General features: G+C 34.6%; 2 protein-coding genes across 6 annotated transcripts in view; both read left to right on the top strand.

Annotated features, from left to right (window-relative positions):
• The window catches only part of LOC128172919 (NADPH oxidase 5-like), a 35,298-nt gene extending 27,248 nt beyond the window's left edge, over positions 1–8,050 (top strand). For 4 of the 5 annotated variants that reach the window (XM_052838653.1, XM_052838652.1, XM_052838656.1 and 1 more), the window contains 12 exons: positions 537–747; positions 1,186–1,376; positions 1,777–1,980; positions 2,490–2,671; positions 3,268–3,459; positions 3,869–4,001; positions 4,375–4,527; positions 5,699–5,745; positions 6,196–6,252; positions 6,487–6,696; positions 7,096–7,377; positions 7,869–8,050. In XM_052838653.1, coding sequence (XP_052694613.1) covers positions 537–747; positions 1,186–1,376; positions 1,777–1,980; positions 2,490–2,671; positions 3,268–3,459; positions 3,869–4,001; positions 4,375–4,527; positions 5,699–5,745; positions 6,196–6,252; positions 6,487–6,696; positions 7,096–7,377; positions 7,869–8,000 — 1,994 coding nt within the window. In that variant the 3' untranslated portion in view covers positions 8,001–8,050. The remainder of the gene's footprint in view (positions 1–536; positions 748–1,185; positions 1,377–1,776; positions 1,981–2,489; positions 2,672–3,267; positions 3,460–3,868; positions 4,002–4,374; positions 4,528–5,698; positions 5,746–6,195; positions 6,253–6,486; positions 6,697–7,095; positions 7,378–7,868) is intronic. The other variant, XM_052838654.1, reaches the window with a different exon arrangement.
• A 3,101-nt stretch (positions 8,051–11,151) lies between these two features.
• On the top strand, positions 11,152–25,396 carry LOC128172082 (NADPH oxidase 5-like). Its single transcript, XM_052837855.1, has 15 exons — positions 11,152–11,418; positions 11,894–12,011; positions 12,307–12,457; positions 13,398–13,608; positions 13,996–14,207; positions 15,499–15,702; positions 16,212–16,393; positions 17,149–17,340; positions 17,734–17,866; positions 18,560–18,694; positions 19,107–19,156; positions 19,516–19,572; positions 20,151–20,360; positions 21,028–21,309; positions 25,144–25,396. Exons 1-15 carry the CDS (start codon positions 11,273–11,275, stop codon positions 25,273–25,275), a joined length of 2,415 nt encoding a protein of 804 aa, XP_052693815.1. The 5' UTR covers positions 11,152–11,272; the 3' UTR covers positions 25,276–25,396.
• Positions 25,397–25,714: the final 318 nt, after the last annotated feature.

The following is a 25,714-nucleotide window of genomic DNA, read 5'->3' as shown; positions in this document are numbered from 1 at the left end:
ACTTCTATTTCAATCCTAATTTCCTTATTTTCATATCAGTTTTTTACAAACTCCAAAAAAAAAAAAACGAGGGGGGGGGGGGGCAACTCCATGTTAATTAAATTTTTCATATGTAAATTTTAAAAAATTCGTTGCTGCAAGAAAAAGGGGGGGAGCGATGCTACGTGCCATAATTAAACTTAAAATTTTAAAATCTCGCTTATTATTTTTGAACATATATAAGCTACATTAAACTAGCATTAAATGTCGGCATTCGCGATTTTATTTTCTCGTGATATGATGGAAAACCGTAAAATCGCGGAATTAAGTACTGACGTAAAATAGGGAATCAACAGTACCAAAAATGAATTTCAGGCAATGTAATTCATGAATTTGTCATGCTCATTCAAGAAAAAAGCAGTGTCACAGTTTAAGTAAATAGCAATCATTGAAGTTCGTCAATATCTTTTAAAAAGTTTGATGTATAAATCAAAATGTCATATTTCTGTTATACATAGAAAAAATGTGATCCTAACGTAATTGTCTTCTTTTTTCAGGATCGGGTTCTATCGATCGTGAAGAACTTAAGACTGTTCTACGATCGTGTATGGAGGAGAGTTCCCTCACTTTGAGCGAGGAAGACCTTGATGATCTCACCGACGTACTATTTGACGCCGCGGATGAAGACAATAGCGGAAGTATAACCTTCGAGGAGCTGAAGGCGGAACTAGAAAAACACCCCGGGGTCATAGAAAATCTCACCATCAGGTCAGAAACCTATACCTGTAAAACAGCCCAAAATGAGAAAAACAGCAGTTACGCAGTTATTTCAAAGATGTCATTAAAATATATATATATTTTTTTTTGGGGGGGGGAGAGACAAAAAGTACAATTTAAACTGTTGCCCGTCTCTCTAAGTTTACAGCGTTATAGATAGCTACTTGTACATGTAAATAATCGCAAGAAAAACAGATCATAAGATAGTTGTAATAAAAAATCATCTAAAAGATTGTAATATTCTGTTTATTTAGTATCATCAGAATAAAAAAAATTACTAACACACTGCTATCAATCTTATTAATGTGAGATATACATGTTTGTTTGATATCAGAATATGTATTGTTTCGCTTTTTTACTAACTGCGCCATTTTAAAGTAAATTTTTAAACGTTTGAAAATCACGCTATTTGTCATTAATTTTGTACAGTGCAGCGCAGTGGTTGAAACCCCCGGCCGGAACCAATAAAAAGACCAAAGGGTGGACCGAAAAGCTGACCTGGAAGTACATTCGGAACAACCTCAGGAAAGTTGTCTTCCTTGTTCTGTACATCCTTATCAACCTGGGGCTGGCGGGTTACACTATCAATAAGTACATCGACTCCAACGCATTCGTTATAGGTAAAGATCTCGTAAAAGTATCCACAGTATTGATGACGGAATGAGAATCTGCCATCCAGGTGACTGAAATGTAACTACAGAGTGTCTGCTATTCTGTCACATTTCTAGACGTTTTAGTTAATTTTTAGTTGACTGGTTCACACAGGACTTTGGTGCATGTGAGAGAATGCATTTATTTTTAGAAATAATAAATTGAGCATTTTTCTCACCTTCACCATCATACATTTGGCTTGCGCCCATGCAGCGTGTTTTTAAAGCTGTTTTGAGTCATTAATTATGAACGCTGCGTATTCTGAAAGTTCATTGCTATAATACATGGCATCAATAAGAAACATTTTTTAATTCTAATAAATCTTAATATAAAATTAAAGTTTAACAAGAGTGTGTTGTTTTGTTTCAGTTGCACGAATTGGAGGAATGAATCTCAATTTTAACTGTATGTTTATTTTGGTCCTGATGCTGCGGAAGTGCTTGACCTACATACGGGCTACTCCGTTAGCTGGTTTTCTCCCCTTGGATCAAAATATCGTATTTCACAAAATGGTTGGCGGCATGATAGCGTTCTATGGAATCACGCATACCCTCGCTCACATAGGGAATGCTTGTAAGTCAAATAGCAGTAGGTTAGGTCAGGAAAATTAGCCAGTAGACCTGTCTTAATATACATATATACATGTATATTTAAACTGAAAACAATTGTCTTGGTACCAAAAACTTCGATACAGTAAAACACGGTTATAGTGAACACGCTTATAATGTATTGACGCTTACAGCGAAGTGAATTTCATTCCCCAAGTCTCTATTTCATGTAGTAAACTTAACAGATATAACGAATTACGCTTTTAACGAAGTTAAATTGGCCGTCCCTGGGACTTCGTTATAAGCTTGTTTTAAGATCATTTTGTAGATTTTGAATGTTTGAGGTCAATGTTTATATAAATAGTTGTCTTATTGTTGATTTTGTCTCTACACTCTTTCAGTGAATAAAAAATGAAATGTGTAATGTTACAGTGTACAAATGATGGAGAAAATGGATAATTCATACTAAATGAACTATTGTACACATTTGAAAAAAAAAATCTTATTTATTTTTTTCATTGTCTTCTGGTTTAGTGTACATTGAGTTCGCCACCCCAGAGAAGAATCTCACCACCGTTGATATTCTGTTCACAACAAAGGCCGAAGTCGGGTGGGTGGGGCACTCAGCCTATATTACGGGATGGCCCATCCTAGTCATTCTTATCATTATAGTGATCTGCTCACTTCCGTTTGTCAGAAGAGGCGGCCATTTTCAAGTAAGAAAGCGTCCATTATTTTGCTGTTTTGTGTGAGCGGAATTAAATCGTCACATTTATGTTTTTTAATCAAACTAAAATGAAATTTATCCTGTCAATAATATAAAAAAAGTATGATATTTTAATCCCTTTCTTATTCCTCCCTGTGCTAGATTTGCTATACACTTGTATTTTCTTCTTTCTTAGCGTCCTATCCAGAATATTTCTGTGATATCGAGGATCAACTGTTCAGCTTCATTTGTTGATTTATTTAAACTCCCATTATTGTCGACAATTTCCTACTGTATATCGAAGTATGACGCATAAATAGATACTTTAACATAACTTCGCCGCAAGAAATATTCGCAAACGCTGTTCTTGCGAGATTAAGTCGAATCACAATAACAAACTACATGTATGCCATTCAATCAACTGAATGTTAACTGGGAGGTCTGGAAATGTGACTGGATGGCAACATTATGCCATTTAGTCACATTTCAGTAACATTTCAGTCACATTTTAGTTGACTTAATGACAAAGGTTTATCCTGTGCATGCAAAATAAAGTTTGTGCACAGTCAAGAATTTGATTTGGGATTTTTTTTTGTAATTCTACAGGTATTTTACTGGACACACATGCTGTATATACCTTTCTGGATCCTTCTCATCTTGCACGGTCCCATTTTCTGGATGTTTTTCATTCTTCCGGGTGTTATTTTTATCCTTGAAAAAATATCACGGTCAAAGATCATCAAACGGGCTCGGTTCGGAAATACACATATTACGGAAGTCCATTTGCTTCCGTCAAGGGTATGGATGTTATGACGCAATTGAGGTTAAATTGAATTTAGATATCAGAGAACTGAATGGCTGTAGGCATTTGTAGACTATATTCTACTGCGTATCTAGAAAGAAAGAGAGAGAGGGGGGTCAGTTTGATCACCCTTGAAAAAAAACCCCCAAATTTCTTATATTTACGTGGTAAAATAAAAAATATGCCCCCTCCTGGATTCTGGATCCACGCATGTATATCATCAAGTGAATGAGCCTAAGGCAACTAGATCAAAAATCTGATATTTTTTTTTCTACGAATTGGACATGAAAAATGTAATACTGTATCTCTAATGATGAAACAAAACATATACTTTTGATTATTTAAAGCTTCATTATAGAAAAATGTCCGAGCCAAGATATAAGTTCTAAGGCGCACTTTTTTTAGGTTTGTCATTTGACTATTTCGAGACCGGACAACTTTAAGTACCAGCCCGGGGACTACATCTTCATACAGATCCCAGTGATAGCAGCTAACGAGTGGCACCCGTTCACCATCAGCAGTGCCCCAGAAATGAAAGGTTGTAAAAGCAAAATACATGTACTTTATAGAAAAAAACCGTTATGGGGAGAAAAAAACCCCAAATATTATTCTGATCCTCAAAACTGCTATATAAACGTTCACAATCAGCAGTAATCTAGAAATATAAGATTCATAATTAGTATATTCCAAGTGTCTTATACCGTGATAAAGCTTACAAATTCAATTTCTTTTTATATATGCCTCAAAAGAACTTTTGATTAGCATAAAATAGGCGTGTTTAACAGCTTCAGGTGATTTAAAAAAACACCTCAAACCTTTTTGTATGTCAAATGACGAACACTGTTAGGGCAAAAGCTGTGTTTCTATTAGTTTAGTATGATAATTAATTATTATAAACGTTTTAATTCAAGGTCACATTTGGCTTCACGTGCGATCTGCCGGACATTGGACAAACAAACTATATGAGTATTTTTCCGAGCTTGACCCAGTTAATCTTGGTAAGCCGGATATTGTCCTCAAAAAGAGGCGCCAAACCCTCTCCCCTGCTCTTCTTAATTTCAAAGGTATTTAGTTCTTTTCTTTATTCATTTTTTTCCTGTTATGCATCTTACAAAGCAAACATTAATGCATACGATAGATCGAAAGAGTGGCAATTTGTTATTGTTTGATTTTCATAAGAAAAAAGATATTAAATTGATTTATTTCTGCAGATTTAAATCCTAGTAGGTAGTTCTTAAGAGAAAATTACGGAGAAAATTCGGGTTGTCGGACCCTATTTTCTTTTCGCAGAGCCGCAACTGTCTTATACGCGTTACTGTATTGACTAGATTTTCAAGCATTTTGAGATATTTAAAAGTGCTACGTATGATGCATAATTATGTATTTTTTTAATCTTTGATTTTTGTTAACATCTCCGATATTATTTACAATTTCTTGGTGCTTTTGGTAAGCCAAATACGTTCTTCATTTATCCATCTTAGATGTTGTGTAAATTATGCATGAATATTTCATGTATTTGTTTCCCTTTTTGTGTGGTTTTTATTGTGTTTCTTTTATTTTGACATTGTTAGAAAGATGTTAAATGTAAGACCAGCTGAACACTTTGATTGTATTCTCTTTTGAAACGAATGGGTTGTTCTGTTAACAAAAGAAAATAATAAAGTAGATAGTTTGACGTTTTCACAAAATTTTAATGTTTTTAACAGGAAATTAGTTAGATATAGAAATATTTGCTGTAGATAGAATGAATGTCTTACACGTTTATACTTTCCCATCAAATTCACTTCAAACATGTGGGTGTTTATATAATCATTTTATCATGGCATGGATTTTCTGTCCTTGTTAACGTCCTCAAGACATTAATATTAATAAGTATCACCAAGGTTGTAATTATCAATTTATAGTGATCTTTCTGTTGTACTTGTATTACTAGTATGTATGTTTTTCAATTTAAAGCAATACGTACAAAAATATTGCAATTTGAGAGGAGAAAATGTTCCTTTCAAAGTATTTTCTTGCTTTAGCCGTCAACCTATGGTGATAAACATATATACAAAAATAACAGATGAATTTTTCCAGAATATTGTTTTATGCCTTCTAGAGATGTTTTTAAAAGTTTCTAATATGATGGATGCCTTCTAGAGATGTTTTTAAAAGTTTCTAATATGATGGACCAAGACTTTCTTGTTGAATTACAATATACTGAATTTTTACACTTATCTTTTATTTTACCAGCGTCAGGAATCAAAAGAAAGGGCTCACAGTACTTGGAAAAAAGCCAGGTTTGCTTTTATAATTTCTCGTAAATCTTACTTTGTCTACTTGAATATTGCTTTAACATGAATTCTTACATGATTATATGAAGTACGATTAATTAAATAATTATATTAAGTTAAGCTAGACGACGTTAAACAATAGCAAAGCATAGATATTAAAAGTACTAAAAACAATAAAGATCATTCATATGTTGTAAAAAGAAAATGCACAACTAAATACTGTATACAGTGTTATGTTCGTTCCATGTAATTTTCGCCCTTCTACATTTGCAAACAGTTTTGCCCCGTTTTGAATTCACTCAGAATAAGTTGTGTTTAAGGATAGATACATTGGAATCCGCACAATCTATAATTCGCCCGCTAACAACGAGAGCGAAAAGGTCGAAAATAAAACGGGGGCGAATATTTCCCTCTATACAATAAATGCTTCATATTTTCTACATTTCTTGTTCACAGAAAGAATTGGAGCACGAGAAAAGGGTCGCTCAGAAAAACAAGAAAGTCCGTATTAAGGTCAGTGCTTTCTCAAAGTAATGTACCTATATCTGAGAAAAATCGTTAAACTTTTTTTTTGACGCTTGAATTGCCCATCGTGTTTTCATAAATGAAAAGGTTCAACTGCCAGTTGATTTGCATATATCATGTGTTACAAATCGAGAAAATTACAACTTCCAATTGCCATATCCCTTTAACAGTGCCATATAAATTTGTAAATTACAACTTTCAATTTCCATTTTCCTTTAACAGTGCCATATAGACGGTCCTTACGGGACAGCGACGAGGGAGATCTTTGAGACAGAGCACGCGGTGCTGGTTGGGGCGGGGATCGGCGTCACTCCCATGGCCTCCATTCTACAGAGCGTCATGTATAGGTATAAGGAGTCCAAGAGGACCTGCCCCCAATGTCAGCATAGCTTCTATGGACCAATCTCAGAGGCCGCCATGAAACTTAAAAAGGTTAGAAAGATTTAATGAATCTTGATCAACCATTTTGATTTGAGTTGTGTTTTCTGTTGGAAAAATGTACAATTTAATTTTCTGCGAACATGCTTATTACGAATTTACACTCGTGTGGTTTTATCATTATTCGTTGAACACAAAATGTTAAGCTACGTTACAAATGTTCATTGACATGATTACATTATTACATAATTACATGATTACAAGATTACATATTCACATACTAGTAACACAAGTAAAGGTATCCTCGAATCTGTTCACTTTTTAAATCCACAAAAAAAAAAATGTTGACGAATTATAATGAAACTACAGATTTTGAGGCAAGAATTTATTTGCCTTCTATTAACATTGTTGTTTTTTTTTCTTAAAAATTCCAAATAAACTGTTCCTCCGTAGGTTGACTTTATATGGATCAACCGGGACCAGAAGTCTTTTGAATGGTTCGTGGGTCTACTAAACCACATAGAGAAAGAACAAATAGACGTGGCGTACGAGGAGGGCAAGGAGCCTGAGAAAGTGATAGAGATGCACATGTACATGACGGCCGCCCAGGGCAAGACGGACATGAAGGGCATAGGACTGCAGATAGCCCTGGACCTCATCCATAAAAAGGACAATAGGGACCTGATCACAGGGCTAAAGACCCGGACACAGGCGGGCAGACCTAACTGGAATCAGGTACCTGTAACTGTAAATTCTTGTATGATGCTGTAAAAATTGTCAAAACTATTAAACAAATGCAAGCAGGTGTTGTTAATGTCTTTATGATACTGTCAAAATCATAAGGACTCTAAAAACGCAAACAGGTGCGGTATTGTTTTTTTACGATACTGAAAACACTGTTAAATCGCATCTAGGTGCTGTAAATTTCTTTATGATACTTGTAAAATTGTTCAAAAGCGATCAGGTACCGTTAATTTCTAATTCTGCGAAATATATCGAAGTTGATTTACATGAAATAGTTAAAGAAATATAACGCTAGCAAATGTATGCAATTTTTAATCGTAAGTTAACACACTGTACATTCACATATGCAATTATTATGAAAACCAGCCGAATCGCAGAAATAAGCGTTAATTGAATATACAGATGTGTATCGTTTGTGTGTTTCTTAAATAGATGTGGATTATTTTTCAAAAAAGTGAAGCTATGGTTTTTTTTTACTGCAGATATTCGACAAAATTTCCAAGGAGAAAAAAGGAAAAGTCAAAGTGTTCTTCTGCGGGGCTCCACAGCTGGGCAAAATAATCAAGTCCACCTGTATGAAATACAAGTTTAATTTCTCCAAAGAAAACTTTTAATTATTATAACAATGATAACAAAGAAAATGACTTTGTACACAAACGAATATATGCTACACAGACTGACCGTTGAATTTGTAAGAAACAAATGAGTTCATCTTCTGTATCTGAATCGATTTGATTTAGTGTGCATGTATTTTGATTCATTTTCAATATGTTGTTCTTTGTACAAGCTGGTTCTTATTAAGGTTCTTTTGTTGTTGTTGTAAATTTTGTTGCAATTACTTGATTTTTTTTTAAATTCAATTTGTGAGTGTCGTAAAGATTTTAAATTAGTGACTACCGTACGCAATTCCTGCATAAGACAATCCGTGAAAATCAAAACATTTAACCTGTTAATGTATATAAAATTGTTGTTGTTGTTTTTTCATGTAGATCTAGAACTCTTGTTTTATGATTCCGCCACCTCATCAACTTACTTAACACGACCATTGCCTTTATGTAGTTTGTGTCAAACAGCGATGTGTCTGTTTTATTCTCGGCCATTCACTATTCACCCATTGGTTTACAGAAATTTACTGTAACAGCTTTTTGGCGACTCTTAGATGTGGTGACGTAATTCGTGCATGTTTCACTTGCGATAGTTTGCACTGATTTCAACTTTTTTTGTTTTGATGTTTTAATATATAGTTTTATTATACATTCTAACATCAACGTCTCGTTAAAATTTGTAGACCAATCGTATTTACTCGATCATTTCCGCTGGCGAAAAAAATAATAGCGGAAATGGCCAAGTAGTCCGAATGAATTTTAGCCTTGCCTTTTTACTTTCATTTCATTGTATATTTCTGGGATGAAACATATATATAAGTACTCCATTTGAAATGCCAATTCTTTAAATGTAAGAACAAAAAAAAAATTGTAAAATCAAATTTTAAGTTTGATTTCAGTCTGACACTTAACCTAATGAAATGAAAAACTTATTATTCTTTTACATATCGTTTTCTTAATATAGTTATATGATTTTTCATTGTTTTATCAATCATGTGTGCCATATTTTTTAATATGATGTGGTTTTTAAACACAAAATGATATTTGTATATAGAGTGTTCGTTTCTTTGATATCACTTAATTACATTACTGCATAATATAATTATTAATTGTTATGAGCTTTATTCATTTTGACAGTAAATCAAAAATCGCATTATGCAAAATGCAAATTAAATGAATTCACAAACAAGTTGGCTTTCTTTTTTGAATTGAATACATTAAAAAAAAATTTTGTCGATCTTTCAAACTCGAGCCTTATTTGACAGTTGCTATAGCCTTTCGTCATCTATGTAATAGATCATATTAAGTAAAACTTACGCGATTCAGAAGGGGCAGAGAGAGCGAAGCGACCGATCACCTTCTTTATCGCGTGAGTTTTACTGAATATGATTTAACTTACATCGAACATAACTCACATTTTAATTGGCTGATCAATAGTTCTGCGCCAATAAGATATCAACTCTCTTTTGTTTAAGAATTTCTTAGCTGTCAATCGAAATGTGACTTCGCTGTGAATTTAGAAAAGTTCTTAACGATTAAAAACTTAACTACTTAATAGAATATTAATTTTAGTGACTGCTGATTGGATGAAAACGTGGGTTATGTTCTATTGTTATACTTTCATGTTAAATACTGAAATCTGATTGGTTAAGACGCAGTTAATAATATTTACTATTACCCTCAGCGTTAGCAACGCACTTGGTAACGGGTAACATTAAAAAATGTTACATGCGCGAAAATTATGCGCGTACGGTTCGCTGTAGAATTCACGTTATTCCTATATAAAAGCAGTAAAATTTTCTTAAAAATTTTAAAAAAGACATTCAGTATAACAAAATAAATAGTGCCTGTTTGGGAGGATAACAGTTGAAATTGACACCCCTCGAAAACCATTGTCAACCTCCGCTTCGCGTCGGTTGACAATGGTTTTCTCGGGGTGTCAATTTCAACTGTTACCCTCCCAAACAGGCACTATTTATATACTATGAGATAGTACTACCCTTTTATTTTCACGTTTTCATTACATACTAGACTCATATGTACAGTTTTTGTTCATTTATTGCCATTTTTAATATAAAGAGCAAACTTTGGATAAGAAACACCGTATGTTACATAATGAAATTAGGGTATCAAGTTCGAAAAGTAGCCTAGTTTTGCCGACCTCAGTCTTTTCTAAAGGGGTGGGGGTTCGATGTATGATTTCGTTAGCCATGTGGGGGGGGGGGGGGGGTCCAAGGCCGCTGATTTGGTAAGTTTATTACATGTATGGTATAATTGTATGAATTTTATAATTCGATCTCATCAAGATCAGCACGACCGTGTACTTTAAGCTGGTACAATATTTAAATAGATAAATACACATACATGTAATAGGTAGTTAATTTTATTGTATTGATGATATTTGCTTATTATGGAAAAATAATCCATATTATATTTTTCTTTTTTTTTAAAAATGCTTTCAGATTAAAAACACTGTATTTCTCTGACTTAACCTTGTTTTTGGGGAGTTGATTTTGATCAACTCTCCAACGCAGTTTCTCTGGCAATTCGGAAGTGAAACAGTGTTTGGACCCAAGCTGACATGATCAAAACTTAGTACTTGAAAATAATCGATTAATTCGATGTGATGTATTTAGAATAATTGATTTTGGTGTAAATACCTGGAAATAGTCAGATTTTAAATGGAAAAAACAATTTTTATTTGGTGGCATGCATTCTTACGCCAGAGATTTTCTCCAGAAAAATTTCGATTACTGATACATAATGCATCGTAGAGTTGATGGCGTTAATTCTATTTTTAAATATTATATGGGGTTTCCGTCTATAGCTCAGAATTCTTGTAGGAAAAGTCCGATAATTCATATTAAACAACATGTTCGTAATTATTTAAATGCAGATAGAAACTAGTTGCCATGCGAAATTCCATTTTGAAATAAATCAATACTCAACAAAACTAACTCACGGCATAACTGCTGTACTTTGATTTATCTTTCTAATTTCAACAACAACACTACCATAGATAGCAGTACAAAATATAACTGTTTCAGCGGTTATTGCCTTCCTTTATATTTCCGGGATACTTGTGAGAAATACCGGAAATGAAATCATACGAGAACAAAGATGGCTTTTTAAAACTAGGACCAAGAGACATATCACTAATTTATGTGAAATAATGCTGTACAAGGATATTAAGTCGTGCACATGTCTTTTTATCGGCACTCTTAATTTGTAATTTCTAAACTAATGGTGTGTCTGCTAAGGGACTCTTAAGACAAGAGTGAATGGAAGACAAGGCGAAACTCGTGACCCCTGAAGTAGAGGTTAAGGATGCTGACGTCAGAATTAATGTCGGGAATGAAGGAGAGAACGGAGCTGTGGAATTGGACGCCGTACGGACCAACAAAGGAAGGGTGGCAGCTCAAAACACGTATGGTGTTTTTTTTTTTGACAGCGTAATTTTCCAAATCTAGGTTTAGGTTTCATTGGGAGGGGTGATGTTGTTCATTAATTTGAGTCTTGATTTCCAAGTCAAGTCCCGCTCATAGCATTAATATTCTACTAATGTTATAAGACAGATATATCACTTAATCAGATACCAATATCATTTTACGATTTTGTTCAATGAAACGTTCATTCAATAAAATTCAACGTTACAATCTGTGATGCTAGGTGCTTGACATTCTAGTGGAAAAAAAATCATATATTAAATAGAAAGCACCGTGTTTTGTCAAAAATAAAATAACCATCAAATACAATTACACAAGAAAACATTACGAGAAAAACAGCGTGCGGTACTTTGGAGATTTTGTTCTGTGATTGAAATATAAAATACCATCAGAAATAACATTCAATTTGAGAGAACTTGTGCTTATTTAGCATTATCAATTTAAACTTATTTGTAGGTGTTGCGATGATGACACACAATGGCTGGCTTGTATGGAGGATCAGTTCCAGAAAAGAGCCAAACCTGATGGTAAAATACAGTTGGAGGATTTCAAGGACGTACTTGGAGTTCGTCAGGTCTGCACAATTTCCACTTAATGTTTGTGTGCAAACAGTTTGATGGAATAAGCTATTGTCTTAACAGAGTGTACTCATTAACCTTTGTTTGTTCATTGCAAATTTCAAATTTGATTAAGCAGTACTAAGCGCAAAATTGTTGATTGATTGATTGATTGGTTTAAATTAATACTTGAAATCTAGACAACATTGTACCTTCAGTCAGTCCAATTTTTGTTGAACTTCATTGATTCTTTGATAAAGTAAAAAAGAAAGCATGAAAAACACCAAAGCTCAGTTTTTCATGCAATTGCAGTCATTTTTCGCCGAGCGATTCTTCGATCTGTTTGATAAAGAGAAGAGTGGAAACATTGAGGTCTATCTACTGTTGCACGGACTGCGGACTCTGGCCAACGGGGCACCTGTGGAGAAACTCAAGTTTGTCTTCGATGTCTATGACATAGATGGTAAATGTTGTTATAAAACCGACTTGAAACCCTGGTACCCTTAGTATCTTCAATATTTGATTTTTACCTGATTTTTTTCGGACATCACTGTTGAGTTTGGTAATGATATCAATTTGTTATCGATGCAAGGATTTTGTTTTATCTATTTTTAAATTTGAATGGATATTATCCATGAATGATCGTATGGTCAAAAACATTTTTTTTTAACTCAACGTCTCTTTTAGTGTCTATATAAATATCAATTCAATAAATGTATATCATTAATACAATTTATGAAAGATACTAGGCAATCATTTTAGACTTGTATAGAAATTACAAAATCGATACTACTTCACTCAACGTACATCCTGGACAATATATATGCCTTTGAAAAATAGCATTGTAAGTAGGTTTCACTAAGTGCGCTGTACCCGGATGTACTGTAACAAAACACGACCACTGTTTATTGTATTTTAATACACATCAAGTCATCAACATTCGAACTTCCGATGTGATACAGTGTTTAATTTTCATTTGCGGATCTAGGAGAGGGGGGGGGGGGGCAGGGGTAGAGGAGGAGGTGGGCGGAGAGCGGGGGAGCAGGGACTACTAAGATATTTAAATTCAAAGTTATTAAGTTAAGAAAGAAAACCCCGTAGCCCCTCCCCTTTTTTCTCTGGCAAGCAAATTTATCCCTCGAAATTTTATACTGACATAGCCTAAACAGCCATTAATCGAATACTTATAAAAAACAAAATGAACTGATTTTCTCAAAAGATGGAAAAATTATCATTCAAAAAAATACAAACAAACGTAAAGAGCCGAGTAAAAGCAGCTACCACAAAGCAGGGAAAATGAACTGAGTTTTAAACAATATTGGACAAAAGATATTTTTTGCACACATTTTATGTTAAAAAATAGAATAATTGTTTTAAAAAGAAACCATTATGTATCGTTTTAGGATCTGGAAGTATTGAGAGAGAGGAACTTAAGACCATACTGACCACGTGCATGGAGGAGAGTTCCCTGTTTTTGGGGGAGGACCATCTGAATGACCTCACTGACGTCATGTTTGACGCGGCGGGGAAAGACCGGACCGGAAGTATGACCTTTGATGACCTCAGACAAGTGGTCGAGAAACACCCGAGTGTTATGGAAAACTTGACCCTAAGGTATAATTTTCTTTCAGACAATACATTTTATGGATTACTATTAATAGTAATATATACACCATACTGCAAAAGTATAAAATTATTGTTTTCAATTTTTATTTTCTTACTTTATTATGAAAATAAGAACATGATGTCCATGCGTGGATCCGAGAAATGTTGATAGAGAGGGGTGTTCATATAGAAATTTATGTTTCGGGGAAGGAAAGGTCAATCCGAGGCATATTTTCGGTAACTTTACTATGTGAATTAAAAAAAAAAGAATTTTCAGAGAGAGAGAGAGAGGGGGGGAGAGAGAGAGAGAGAGAGAGAAAGAGAGAGAGGGGGGCTCTAGATCCTTGAAAGGTATTTTGAAACAAAATCATTCTCAATGTGTTTAAATTATAACAGCGCTACACAGTGGTTGAAATCCTCTGGTCCACCAAAGAAAGAGGAGAAAAGTTGGCGCCACAAGCTCACGTGGACGTACTTCAGAAACAACCTGAGGAAGATCTTGTTTGTCGCGTTGTTCGCCGCCATTCAGCTGATCATCACAATCTACACCATAATGGCGGTGCTGGAGAAGAGTTCGTCTGATCCGGCTTACACGGCCATCCGAATCTGTAAAATTGATATACTTCTTGATTTGTGTGGAACTTTCATAAATGGGTTTTCTGATAACTGTATACAGGGTTATTTTCGCCCCCATGCTATTTTCGCCCTTCTTCACTTGCAAACCGTTTCGCCCCGTCTTAAATTCGCCCAAACTCACTTATGTACTAAAGAAATAGCTTGGAACTTTGGAATTCGCCCAGTTATAAATTTGCCCGCTGACAACGAGGGTAAAAGTGGCGATCGGGGGCAAATATTACCTTGTATACAGTATTAATGCACACTTTGAGATTTGTTCAAAAGTGCATGAACTTTTGGCTATTCTTTTAATTTGTGAAAGATGAAAAAATATGCTCAAGAACAAAATTAATCACTTTTGCGTTTTTTTTCCATTGGGTTGATACTTTAAAACCAAGGAAAACCGAAATCAGGTTATACATGTAGTGTATCATTGGCAGACATTACTTGTATAATTCATCTAGTACTATATAAGAGACGTTACTGTATTGAAAGACAATAGTAATGAGAATGAGTTTAAAATACAGTGTTAAATTTTTTTTGGATTGTTTAAGTAATAAAACGGATATTTAATAAAAATACAAATTATAAATTCAATTAACAAACTATCAACTTATCTTTAGTTAGAAATTATGTTTTCAACATTAACTGACGAAAAATACGAAATTACAAATGATGGTCTATTTGAAGTAACATAGCTAAGTACCAGAAATGATGAAAACCTATTGTGAGTTGTTATAAAAGAAAAAGATATGCAACTTATCAAATGTATAAAACCAATATTTGCTAGTGTTTAGGATAAAACTACCAATCGATTTTATAATATGAAGTCCAATACATTTCATCAAAGACTGTTTTAGTATCTTATCCTCCAATTGCTGAAAATTATGTAAATTATACGATAATTCACTTCTTTTTCAATGAAGTGATTCAATACAGTTGGGCGTAATAAAATCTGTTTTTTAAATTTGATCTCTCCCAACCGTATTTGATCACTTCATATTGTATACGTGGTTATTTTCGCCCTGTGTAATTTTCGCCCTTTGACACTTCCAAACAGTTTCACCCCGTCTTTAATTCGTCCAGACACAGTTGTGTATAAGAGTGATATTTTGAGACATTGGAATCCGCACAATCTTAAATTGGCCCGATGACAACGAGGGTGAAAGAGTCGAAAATAAAACGGGCGCGAATATTCCCTTGTATACAGTAACATCCAAAGAACAATTCTTTCGTCATTAATTAAATCTAGTGTATAATTTTTCTATATTGTTTACATTTCAGTTGCAAGCGTCGGAGGGATGCTGCTCAACTTCAACTGTATGTTTGTCCTGGTCCTGGTGTTGCGGAAGTGCCACTCCCTGTTGCGTTCCACGCCACTGGCCGCCATCTTGCCTCTGGACCAGCATATTACGTTCCACAAAATGGTTGGCGCCGCTATAGGGGTGTCTGCCGCGATCCATGTCGGCGGCCATATTGCTCACGCCGGTATGCTCTGTTCTTAATCTTAGTATTTTATCATGTACATGTGTATCATTTATTTTTTTTCTCCTTCAAGTGAGCTGCAAAAGTAAAATAAATTTCATAAACTATTTTGAAGTTTTCTTTCGCATATAGAAAAGTTAAAAAAATAGATACATGTATTGTAAAACAAATTATTTGCGGATGAGTTTGGTTTGCGAGAATCGTAATTACGATGTTGTCGCGAATACCGGGTATTTCCCGGCAAGAAACTTGTTTATCAGTGTTTACCCGTTACCGTGAAACAGTCAAAAAACAGATAAACCGCGAATAATTATTAATCAAAATTGTTAGTTGGTTAATGATATGAAGACGTATTTCATTAAAATGTTGTTTACAGCCAAGAATGAAAAAGTGCATACACAAAAGTAAAAGAAACAGGTGAATTCACTTCTAGTTCAGATGGCATGGAAAACAGTTTTGTTGATCCGACAAGGCAGTTACGAATTGTTGACGTTTATTTTTTTTTCTCAAAGTTTATGTCCAGACCGTTACACCGGAAAAGAACATGACAGCAGTGGACATACTATTCACCCAGAAAGCCAATATGGGCTGGGTGGCGGGCACGGCCTACATCACGGGCTGGCCCATACTGGGCATACTGATCATCATGACTATCTGTTCCCTCCCTTTCGTCAGGAGAGGGGGACATTTTGAGGTAAATTGTTTCCCTCTTAAACTGAACTTTATATATTTTACAACGATCGATAAACAAGTTCTACAACTTGCATCATTATCTCTCGTTGGCATGGGTGTTAGCGCAATGGGGCCCATGATGTTTGAGGAAACCGGAGTATCCGGAGAGAACCCCACGTGTCCAAGCGGGCGACCGCCATTCGCTATCACATACAATCACTGTCGATTATGGGGATCGGACAAGGGTTGCAGCGGTTAATTGCTATCGTGTTACTATTAAACTATAGCACGAAATTATGCCAAAAATATAACTAGGTAAAATTTTGAATACGAGAGCTCACCTTTGATTTTCCTGGCTCCACTACAGTTCTGTACTGTTTCTATAGAGCTATGAATTGCAAATAATGTCCATGAAAAATATAGGGAATCATACTAGGTGGATGATTATGAGGTGATAATTTCGGTCGTGGCGTGATCAAATCTATTCAATAACCTTTTGAGCTCTATAATATATTTGATCACGCTCCGACCGAAATTATCACCTCATAATATTCAAAGAATGATTCCTTATTACTTATATTTATATAATTTTAAGCCATCGTACGATTAAATATTTAAATATAAATAAGCAAACCTCGCTGGCGCCACAATTTTGCGTCATTTGAAGTTATGGGTTATAAAGTACAAAATCGATACGTAGTGTTATCATAGGCAAAGACACTGGAAAATGTAAATATATAATGATATAAATCCCGAATCGCTCTATTCTTTCACTAGGTTTTCTACTGGACACACATGTTGTACGTCCCTTTCTGGATCATACTAATTATCCACGCCGAGGTCTTCTGGTACTACCTGATCCTACCGCTCACTATGTTCATCATCGAGAAGATCTTGGGGTCGCGACTTATCAAAAAAGCTCGATACGGAGACATATTTATAACTGAGGTCGGGCTTCTGCCATCTGGGGTAAGTTTTATGAATGTTTTTTTTTTTTTTCTCTTCCTGCTATTTGTACAGTTTTGCTATCAAGCAGTTACGTTAATGTCTGCTTTTCTGATATTTGCACGGGAGTCTGGTATGAGGTGTATATATCTAAGTTTGTTTTTAAGATGCCACATCAAGCATTGATTTCTTATTAATCACTTGCAATAACAAAACGTGTGATGAGCTAAAACAATATCCTTTTTTTTTTTTTTTTTTTATAAAACTGCAGTCATTTCATTTGGCTGTTTTTGAGGATCTATAAGATTCTAATCTTTTAAATAACCTCTCGTATGTATTTCGTGTCTTTAATGAATAAACTATAATTATGTTTTAATCATTTTTGATAGATATTGTTGATATTTTATTCTTCCATAGGTGTGTCATCTGGTAATAAGTCGTCCGGATAATTTTCGATATCGTCCTGGGGACTACATTTTCCTGCAAATCCCCGCCATTGCAAAGTTTGAATGGCATCCTTTCACAATTAGCAGTGCGCCAGAAATGAAGGGTAAACATAACAAAAAAAGTGTGTAAATTGTATTGGTAAAAACTTAATTATTCATTGTGAAATGGAATAATGTTACCAATATTTGGTACTTGATGGCATTTAGCTGTGGTTGTTTAATTAATTATTTGCCTTTGATGTACAAATTAGCTTATAAATATGTCATACAAGGATAATTCAATGAAAAAGGAAAGAAGTCTAGGAGGCCTAGATACTCTAGGGAAAGGACAGAGGAGGGGTGGGGGGGGGGGGGGTCAAGCACAGGTGATCGAATTAAATCGAAACCTGTGTAAATTATGCTTGCGTTCAATAGAAAAGTCACGGGGGCCTAGATACTCTAGGGAAAGGACAGAGAAGGGGTGGGGGGGGGGGGGGGGTGGTCAATCACATGTGATCGAATCAAATCGAAACCTGTGTAAATTATGCTCGCGTTCAATAGAAAAGTCTCGGGGGTCTAGATACTCTAGGGAAAGGACAGAGAGGGGTTGGAGGGGTGGGGGGGGGGGGGGGTTGGTCAAGCACATGTGATCGAATTAAATCGAAACCTGTGTAAATTATGCTCGCGTTCAATAGAAAAGTCTTGGGGGTCTAGATACTCTAGGGAAAGGACAGAGAGGGGGTGGGGGTTGGTCAAGCACTTGTGATCGAATTAAATCGAAACCTCTGTAATTTATGTTCGCGTTCATTTTCCGACAGGGCACATCTGGCTGCATGTTCGCACGGCCGGACATTGGACCAAACAGCTATATGAGTATTTCTCCGCCATTGATCCTATCCAAGAAAACCCGGATAAAGAACTGAAGATGCGACAAAGGAAAAGCCACGCCAGAGGTCAGATTCTCCTTATTGTTCAAACTATATTATATATTGTAAACTGTGGAATGAATAAAATTTGTGGGGGCCAATTTTTGTGGACTACTTAATTTCTACAGGCTCCTTGGGACATAGTTTCGTGTATTATTATACCTGGAAAAGGAAAATTAATATGACTTGATAACCCTAACTTAATAATGTGCGAAGGATGATACATGTAATTCATGGATGGTATGTAACCACAAATTTCTCTAAAATTGATTCCCCCCCCCCCCCTCCACGAAAAAAAAACCATTCTAATTATTCCAAGGTACCACTTGCTATCTGATACTGTAAACTTTTTATACAATTTAATATTATATTAAAAAAAAAATAAAAAAGAATTTGTTCAGATTTTTTTCTTACGTTTCTTGTTTTAAATGTATTTTAGCTTCTTGGATGCCAGGAAAGCGTCAATCTCAGTTTAAAATAAAGGACAAGGTAAAACCATAGCAGACGTATAGGGAGACTGGATAGTCAACATATTACCATCATATTTACATTAAAAAATCAAATATGATTTGTAAAGCTATAAACTTTTTTTTAGTAGAGAAGAAAACCATTTATTTTACAGTTTAGATTTTGGGTATTTTCATATACATGTATATTTTAATCCATTTATTTCACACTTTAATTAATTTTTTTTTTCAAATATTTTATATAAAATTCTTCTTTGAAAGAAGACCGATATCAATACTGTCTAAAGGCAACGACCATAAAGTACTCTTAATTTATTATATGTTGTATACGGGCTAACATAAGAAACAATGCGCCTTTAAATCTTAAATTTTTGTTTTCAGGAAGAATTACAAGCTGAGAAGAGAATAGCGCAAATTATGAAAAAAGTTCACGTTAAGGTATACTTTATCATATTATGAGCCTTTTGAACGAAGTTAATTCTAATATAACAATTTTTATGAGAGGATTTGATGTAGTTTAAGGCAAACTATTTTACGCACACAATGTTACTATAACACTTTCAGAGAAATTACACTGCAATTATCTGACTGACCCTCAGTATCTTCCCTGAATGCATATGAAAGCAGAAAAAAATACACAAGAATGAAAAAAAAAACATCCATTCAATTGAATTGCAAATGATTATTTTGTGGGGGGGGGGGGGGGGGGGGGGGGGTTGGTAAAAAATGTTTTTTTCAAAGTTATTTAAATGTGGAAAAAATATAAAGTAACCTTTAAATGAACCAAATGAAAAATCTTAATTTAAAAAAAGTATAATATTAGTGATTAAGACCAACGTCTTTTTTGATTGTGTGTGTGTCACACAATGTCCTTTTCGCAACTTTACTACACAGGGAAATGTGGCTCGCATGATTTTCATGCGATTTCCTTTTTCGCATGAAAATCATGCGAATTTTATATGAGATTCATGCGAGCCACTTTAGCCTGTGTATACATTGCTTTCCATTCCATATAGTGCAACATCGACGGCCCTTACGGTACGGCGACCAGGGAGATCTTCGAGACAGAGCACGCGGTGCTGGTGGGGGCAGGGATCGGCGTTACCCCCATGGCTTCCATTCTACAGAGCATCATGTACCGTTATAAAGAGTCCAAGAGAGTCTGTCCCAACTGTAAATTCAGCTTCTATGGCGTCATCCCTGAAAGCGTCATGAAGCTGAAAAAGGTAGATTTCAGCTGGGCTGAATTTTGCAAACACTTTACGAACTTACAACTTACGACCCCCCCCCCCCCAAAAAAAAAAAATAAAAATAAAAATAAAAAATAATGAATACTTATTAATCACATATTAATCAATTTTTCAATTATATGGTCTTACAATGTTATAACAAAATTCAAAATAGCTGTAAGTTACTGGTTTTGTATATAGATTTTATTCATTTAAAAAAGTTCCATGAGGTTGAAAATATCTATGACTTTATCCAATTTCTTTTGTAAACGCAGCCCTGACCCTGTGGCGTCCTTGTTAACAAATCGCGTCGAGAATATTTTCAAAAATGTTGACTATTGTCTGATCGGCTTATTTTTTTTTTGGAGGATTTTTTTTTCGGGGGGGGGGGGGGGAGGTACCTACACCCACCAACCACAAAAAGGGAAACGCCAATTGTTGAATTGTGTATGGATTGTCGAAACATTGAAAATACAAGCAAATTAACCATTTTAAACTTTAAAAAAGAAGAAATAAGGTTAAAATTTTGAGCTCGAATCGTGTCGATGCCTCTTTAATGAGACGAACTTTGTAAGATCTGTAATGATTGTTATTTAACTTATACATACAAAAGCAAAGTTTTAACTCTGAAGTGAGGAAATCTAACCATCACCCTCCCTTGTAGGTGCACTTTATCTGGATCAACCGAGACCAGAAGAGCTTTGAGTGGTTCGTGGGCCTGCTGAATAAGATCGAGAAAGAGCAGATAGACGTGGCGTTTGAGGAGGGCAAGGACCTGGAGAAGGTTATAGACATCACCCTCTATATGACGGCGGCCAAGGCCAAGACTGACATCCGGGGGGCGGGGCTACAGATGGCGCTCAGCATCATACACCGGCGGGACAAGAAAGACCTGATTACCGGACTGTCCACACGGACCCAGGCCGGCAGACCGAACTGGAACGAGGTACTAGTATATAGTTCATTGTTCAATGATATTTACATTTCTCCAGTGTCTTTGTCTGTGATAACACTATACGAATTGATTTTGTAATGTACAGCCCAATAATTTCAGATGACGTACATGTATTGTTCGGGCGCAAGCGGGGTTTTTGTCATTAATATTCTAATAACAAATCGTACGATTGCTTATGATTATATGAATATAAGTAATAACTAGAGCAAAGCTCGTTGCAAAGCAACGAGTGGGTCTTCCGTTAATGTCGGAAGTAAAGCCGGAAGTTCCTGTAAGAAGCAGACCTCTTAAACCAACAACAAGAGTAACTAAAATAAAAAGATGAAAAAATCGAATTATTCCTGGTACGACTTAACAAAATCCGAATGATTTCAAGTACGAATTAACAAAAACCTTTCTAATTTCAAGAACGACTTGACAAAAAAAATCCGAATGTGTTCAAGCACGACTTAACAATTATTTTTGGTACGAATTAATTTTACTTTGAACATTACGCTATTTTTTAAGCCAAGGACGTGGAAACAAAATTTCCGGAAAAATCAATTTTTAAACCCCGATATCTCTGTAATGCATCGTCCGATTTTCAAACGGATTTCAGATTTGAATTCACCATGGCCAGTTCTATAAGACTGTAGTATTGTCTTATTTTGTTGAAAAAAATGAAAATTTCCAAAAATTGGAACTGCTTCCGGTTTTGAGCAAAATTAATGAACAAAATTTTAAACCCCCCAGTACATTATAGAATTGATACATCTATCATCAGTAAAAATTTCAAAGCGATATCTTTTAAGTTTACGGAGATTTCTTACGGACAAAATCACTTTTTTTAAATTTAAAAATGGCCGCCAAATTTGAACGGAAGTGACGTAAATGCTGAAACTTTAACATCTTTGAGGCACGGTAACTTGACAAAAGCTCTGAAAATTTCATTGAAATCGGATGAAAAGTTTTTGAGATATAAAGCCGAGAAGGAGTCAGAAAAAAAATAAAAAACTAGAGCAAAGCTCGTTGCAAAGCAACGAGTGGGTCTTCCTTTAATGTCGAGAGTAAAGCTAGATGTTCCTGTAAGAAGCAGAGTTCTTAAGCCAATAACGATGGTAACCTAAACAAAAAAAAATTTAAAAAATCGAATAATTCTTGGTACGACTTAACAAAATCCGAATGTACAGAGTACGAATTAACAAAAACCTTTACGATTTCAAGAACGACCTAACAAAAAAAATCCGAACGTGTCAAAGTAAGACTTAACAAAAATCGAATTATTTTTGGTACGAGTTAATTTCACTTTGAACATTACGCTATTTTTTAAACCTAGAACGCGGAATCAAAATTTCCGAAAAAATCGATTTTTAATCCCTAATAGCTCTGCAATGCATCGTCCGATTTTAAAACAAATTTCAGATTTGAATTCACCATGACAAATTCTATAATACTGTAGTATTGTATTATTTTGTTTAAAAAAATGAAAATTTCAAAAATTTGGAACTACTTCCGGTTTTGAGCAAAATTGATGAATAAAATTCTAAACCCCCCAGTACATTACAGAATTGATACATCTAACATCAGTAAAGATTTCAAAGCGATATCTATAAAGTTTACGGAGATTTCTTCCGGACAAAATCACTTTTTAAAAAATTAAAAATGGCCGCCAAATTTGAACGGAAGTGACGTAAATGCTGAAACTTTAACAACTTTGAGGCACGGTAACTTTACAACAGCTATTAAAATTTCATTGAAATCAGATGAAAACTTTTTGAGATATAAAGCCGAGAAGGAGTCAGAAAAAAATCAAAATAAAAAATAAAACTAGAGCAAAGCTCGTTGCAAAGCAACAAGTGGGTCTTCCGTCAATGTCGGAAGTAAAGCCGGATGTTCCTGTAAGAAGAAGAGCTCTTAAACCAACAACAAGAGTAACTAAAATAAAAAGATGAAAAAATCGAATTATTCCTGGTACGACTTAACAAAATCCGAATGATTTTAAGTACGAACTAACAAAAACCTATCTGATTTCAAGAACGATTTGACAAAAAAAAATTCGAATGTGTTCAAGCACGACTTAACAATTGTTTTTGGTACGAATTAATTTTACTTTGAACATTACGCTATTTTTTAAACCAAGGACGCGGAATCAAAATTTCCGGAAAAATCAATTTTTAAACCCCGATATCTCTGTAATGCATCATCCGATTTTCAAACGGATTTCAGATTTGAATTCACCATGGGATGTCATATAAGACTGTAGTATTGTCTTATTTTGTTCAAAAAAATGAAAATTTCCAAAAATTGGAACTGCTTCCAGTTTTTAGCAAAAATGATGAAGAAAATTTTAATCCCCCCAGTACATTATAGAATTGATACATCTATCATCAGTCAAAATTTCAAAGCGAAATCTTAAAAGGTTACGGAGATTTCTTCCGGACAAAATCACTTTTTTAAAATTTAAAAATGGGCGCCAAATTTGAACGGAAGTGACGTAAATGCTGAAACTTTTACATCTTTGAGGCACGGTAACTTTACAAAAGCTCTGAAAATTTCATTGAAATCGGACGAAAACTTTTTGAGATATAAAGCCGAGAAGGAGTCAGAAAAAAAATAAAAAATAAAATAATAATAAAAAGAAACCAAAGAAAAACAAGAGGGTCTTCCGTTGGAAACGGAAGACCCTAATAAAATAATAATAAAAAGAAACCGAAGAAAAACAAAAGGGTCTTCCGTTGGAAACGGAAGACCCTAATGAATCAATATTTGAATATTACGAGGTGATCATCTCGGCGGTCGGTCATAAAGCCTTTTGAGCGTTACCGAATTTGATAACGTCCCGACCGAAATCATCACCTCATCCTAGTATTTCTCCAAAAACGATTCTTTATTCCCTATTACAGTTAGACGTATTTCATTTTACGGTGAATAGATATTTAAGAAAAAATGAATTATTTTTTCAGCATTATGAGGTGATACTTTTTTTCGGGGCGTGGTCAAATCCAATAAAGCCCAAAGGGATTTTAAAATCGCTATTTTTTGACATGTAGCACATGCAATGGGTTACTACGCGGCACGGCGAATATCGTGAATCGGTTATGCTCTAAGCCACGCCCATTTTGTGTCGCTCAGCTTTTAATGAAATTATTTTATTATAGGCTTCAAAATTGATTCTCAATGTTGTCACAAACAAAGACAGTTGAAAATGTAAATATATATCATTTAACCATGTTTAAGACCTAATTTTTATGTTTCGCCGTGGACCCAGGCGGGAAACCCGGGGAGAACGAAGTATTGTAGTGTCAACAACATTCTTGGACATCAATTTATTAATGAGTCGATTTAGTCAAAATCGCAGTTTTAAAGACGTTTAGATTTGCGGGCAACTAGATTACTATATCAATTTAAAAAGGAAGTATAATATTGATTACCAAAGCGCCATTTCAACGGCCTAGACTTTTATATCATTTATTTGTTGAAAAGATACTTGTGTACAATTATCCAAAAATTTCGATTACTGATATATAATGCATCGAAGAGTTCTTTAATTATATCTTTAGGTATTACACAACATGATTCATAAAGGGGTTTTTCGCCTACAGCTCGGAGTTCTTGTTTGAAAAGCCCAAGAATCCGTACATAAGAAAAACAAATAGCGTTATTATTCAAATATTGCTAAGAAACTACCCGGCCTGCTTAGTCACGTATCGTTGATTTTAAAATAAACAATAATCAGTAAATTCAACTCTCGAGAGTACTTCAGAACTTTGATTTCAATAGCATTTGGTTGTGATATACTGCAGCTTTTGTGTTACTAATGACATTCATGTATTTTTTTTATTTAAGATATTTAGTAAAATATCGGAGGAAAGGAAAGGTAAAGTAAAGGTCTTCTTCTGCGGGGCCCCACAGCTTGGACAAGTGGTCAAGAAGGCATGCATGAAGTTCGATTTCAGATTCCGAAAAGAAAACTTTTAAACTTGGCTCAATTCATCCATTATGATAATATAGTTACTGCAGTAAAATGAATCCTTAGTGCTTTCAAATAGAACAAACACATTTTTATGATGGTAAATTTTGTAATTATGGTATTTTTATCTGTTTTGTAAAATGTGCTTTTATAGACTATACTTTTTTATGCGCTTCGTTAATAAAATTATTAGGTTATGAATTTGTGTGGGGTATTGTTTTCGTGTTTTGTGATATCGATTTTCCTAAGAAACAAAATCATTCTTTATAACGTAGCATTAATATTTTCGTTTTCGTGATAATCGTATGATTATATAAAGGCGGTATGGGACATATGTCAAAATAAATTTGAATTAAAGTACATTTGAATTAAAATACTTTCACTGGTTTAGAATTTTTAAATTTTACAACATTTAACCAAAAGATACTTTTAAAATTTTTTTGAAAG

This window comes from Crassostrea angulata, chromosome 2, assembly GCF_025612915.1.
Source record: "Crassostrea angulata isolate pt1a10 chromosome 2, ASM2561291v2, whole genome shotgun sequence".
Taxonomy (NCBI): Eukaryota; Metazoa; Mollusca; class Bivalvia; order Ostreida; family Ostreidae; genus Magallana; species Magallana angulata.
The sequence above is the reverse complement of the archived record's forward strand: the minus strand, read 5'-3'. Positions and strand labels throughout refer to the sequence as shown.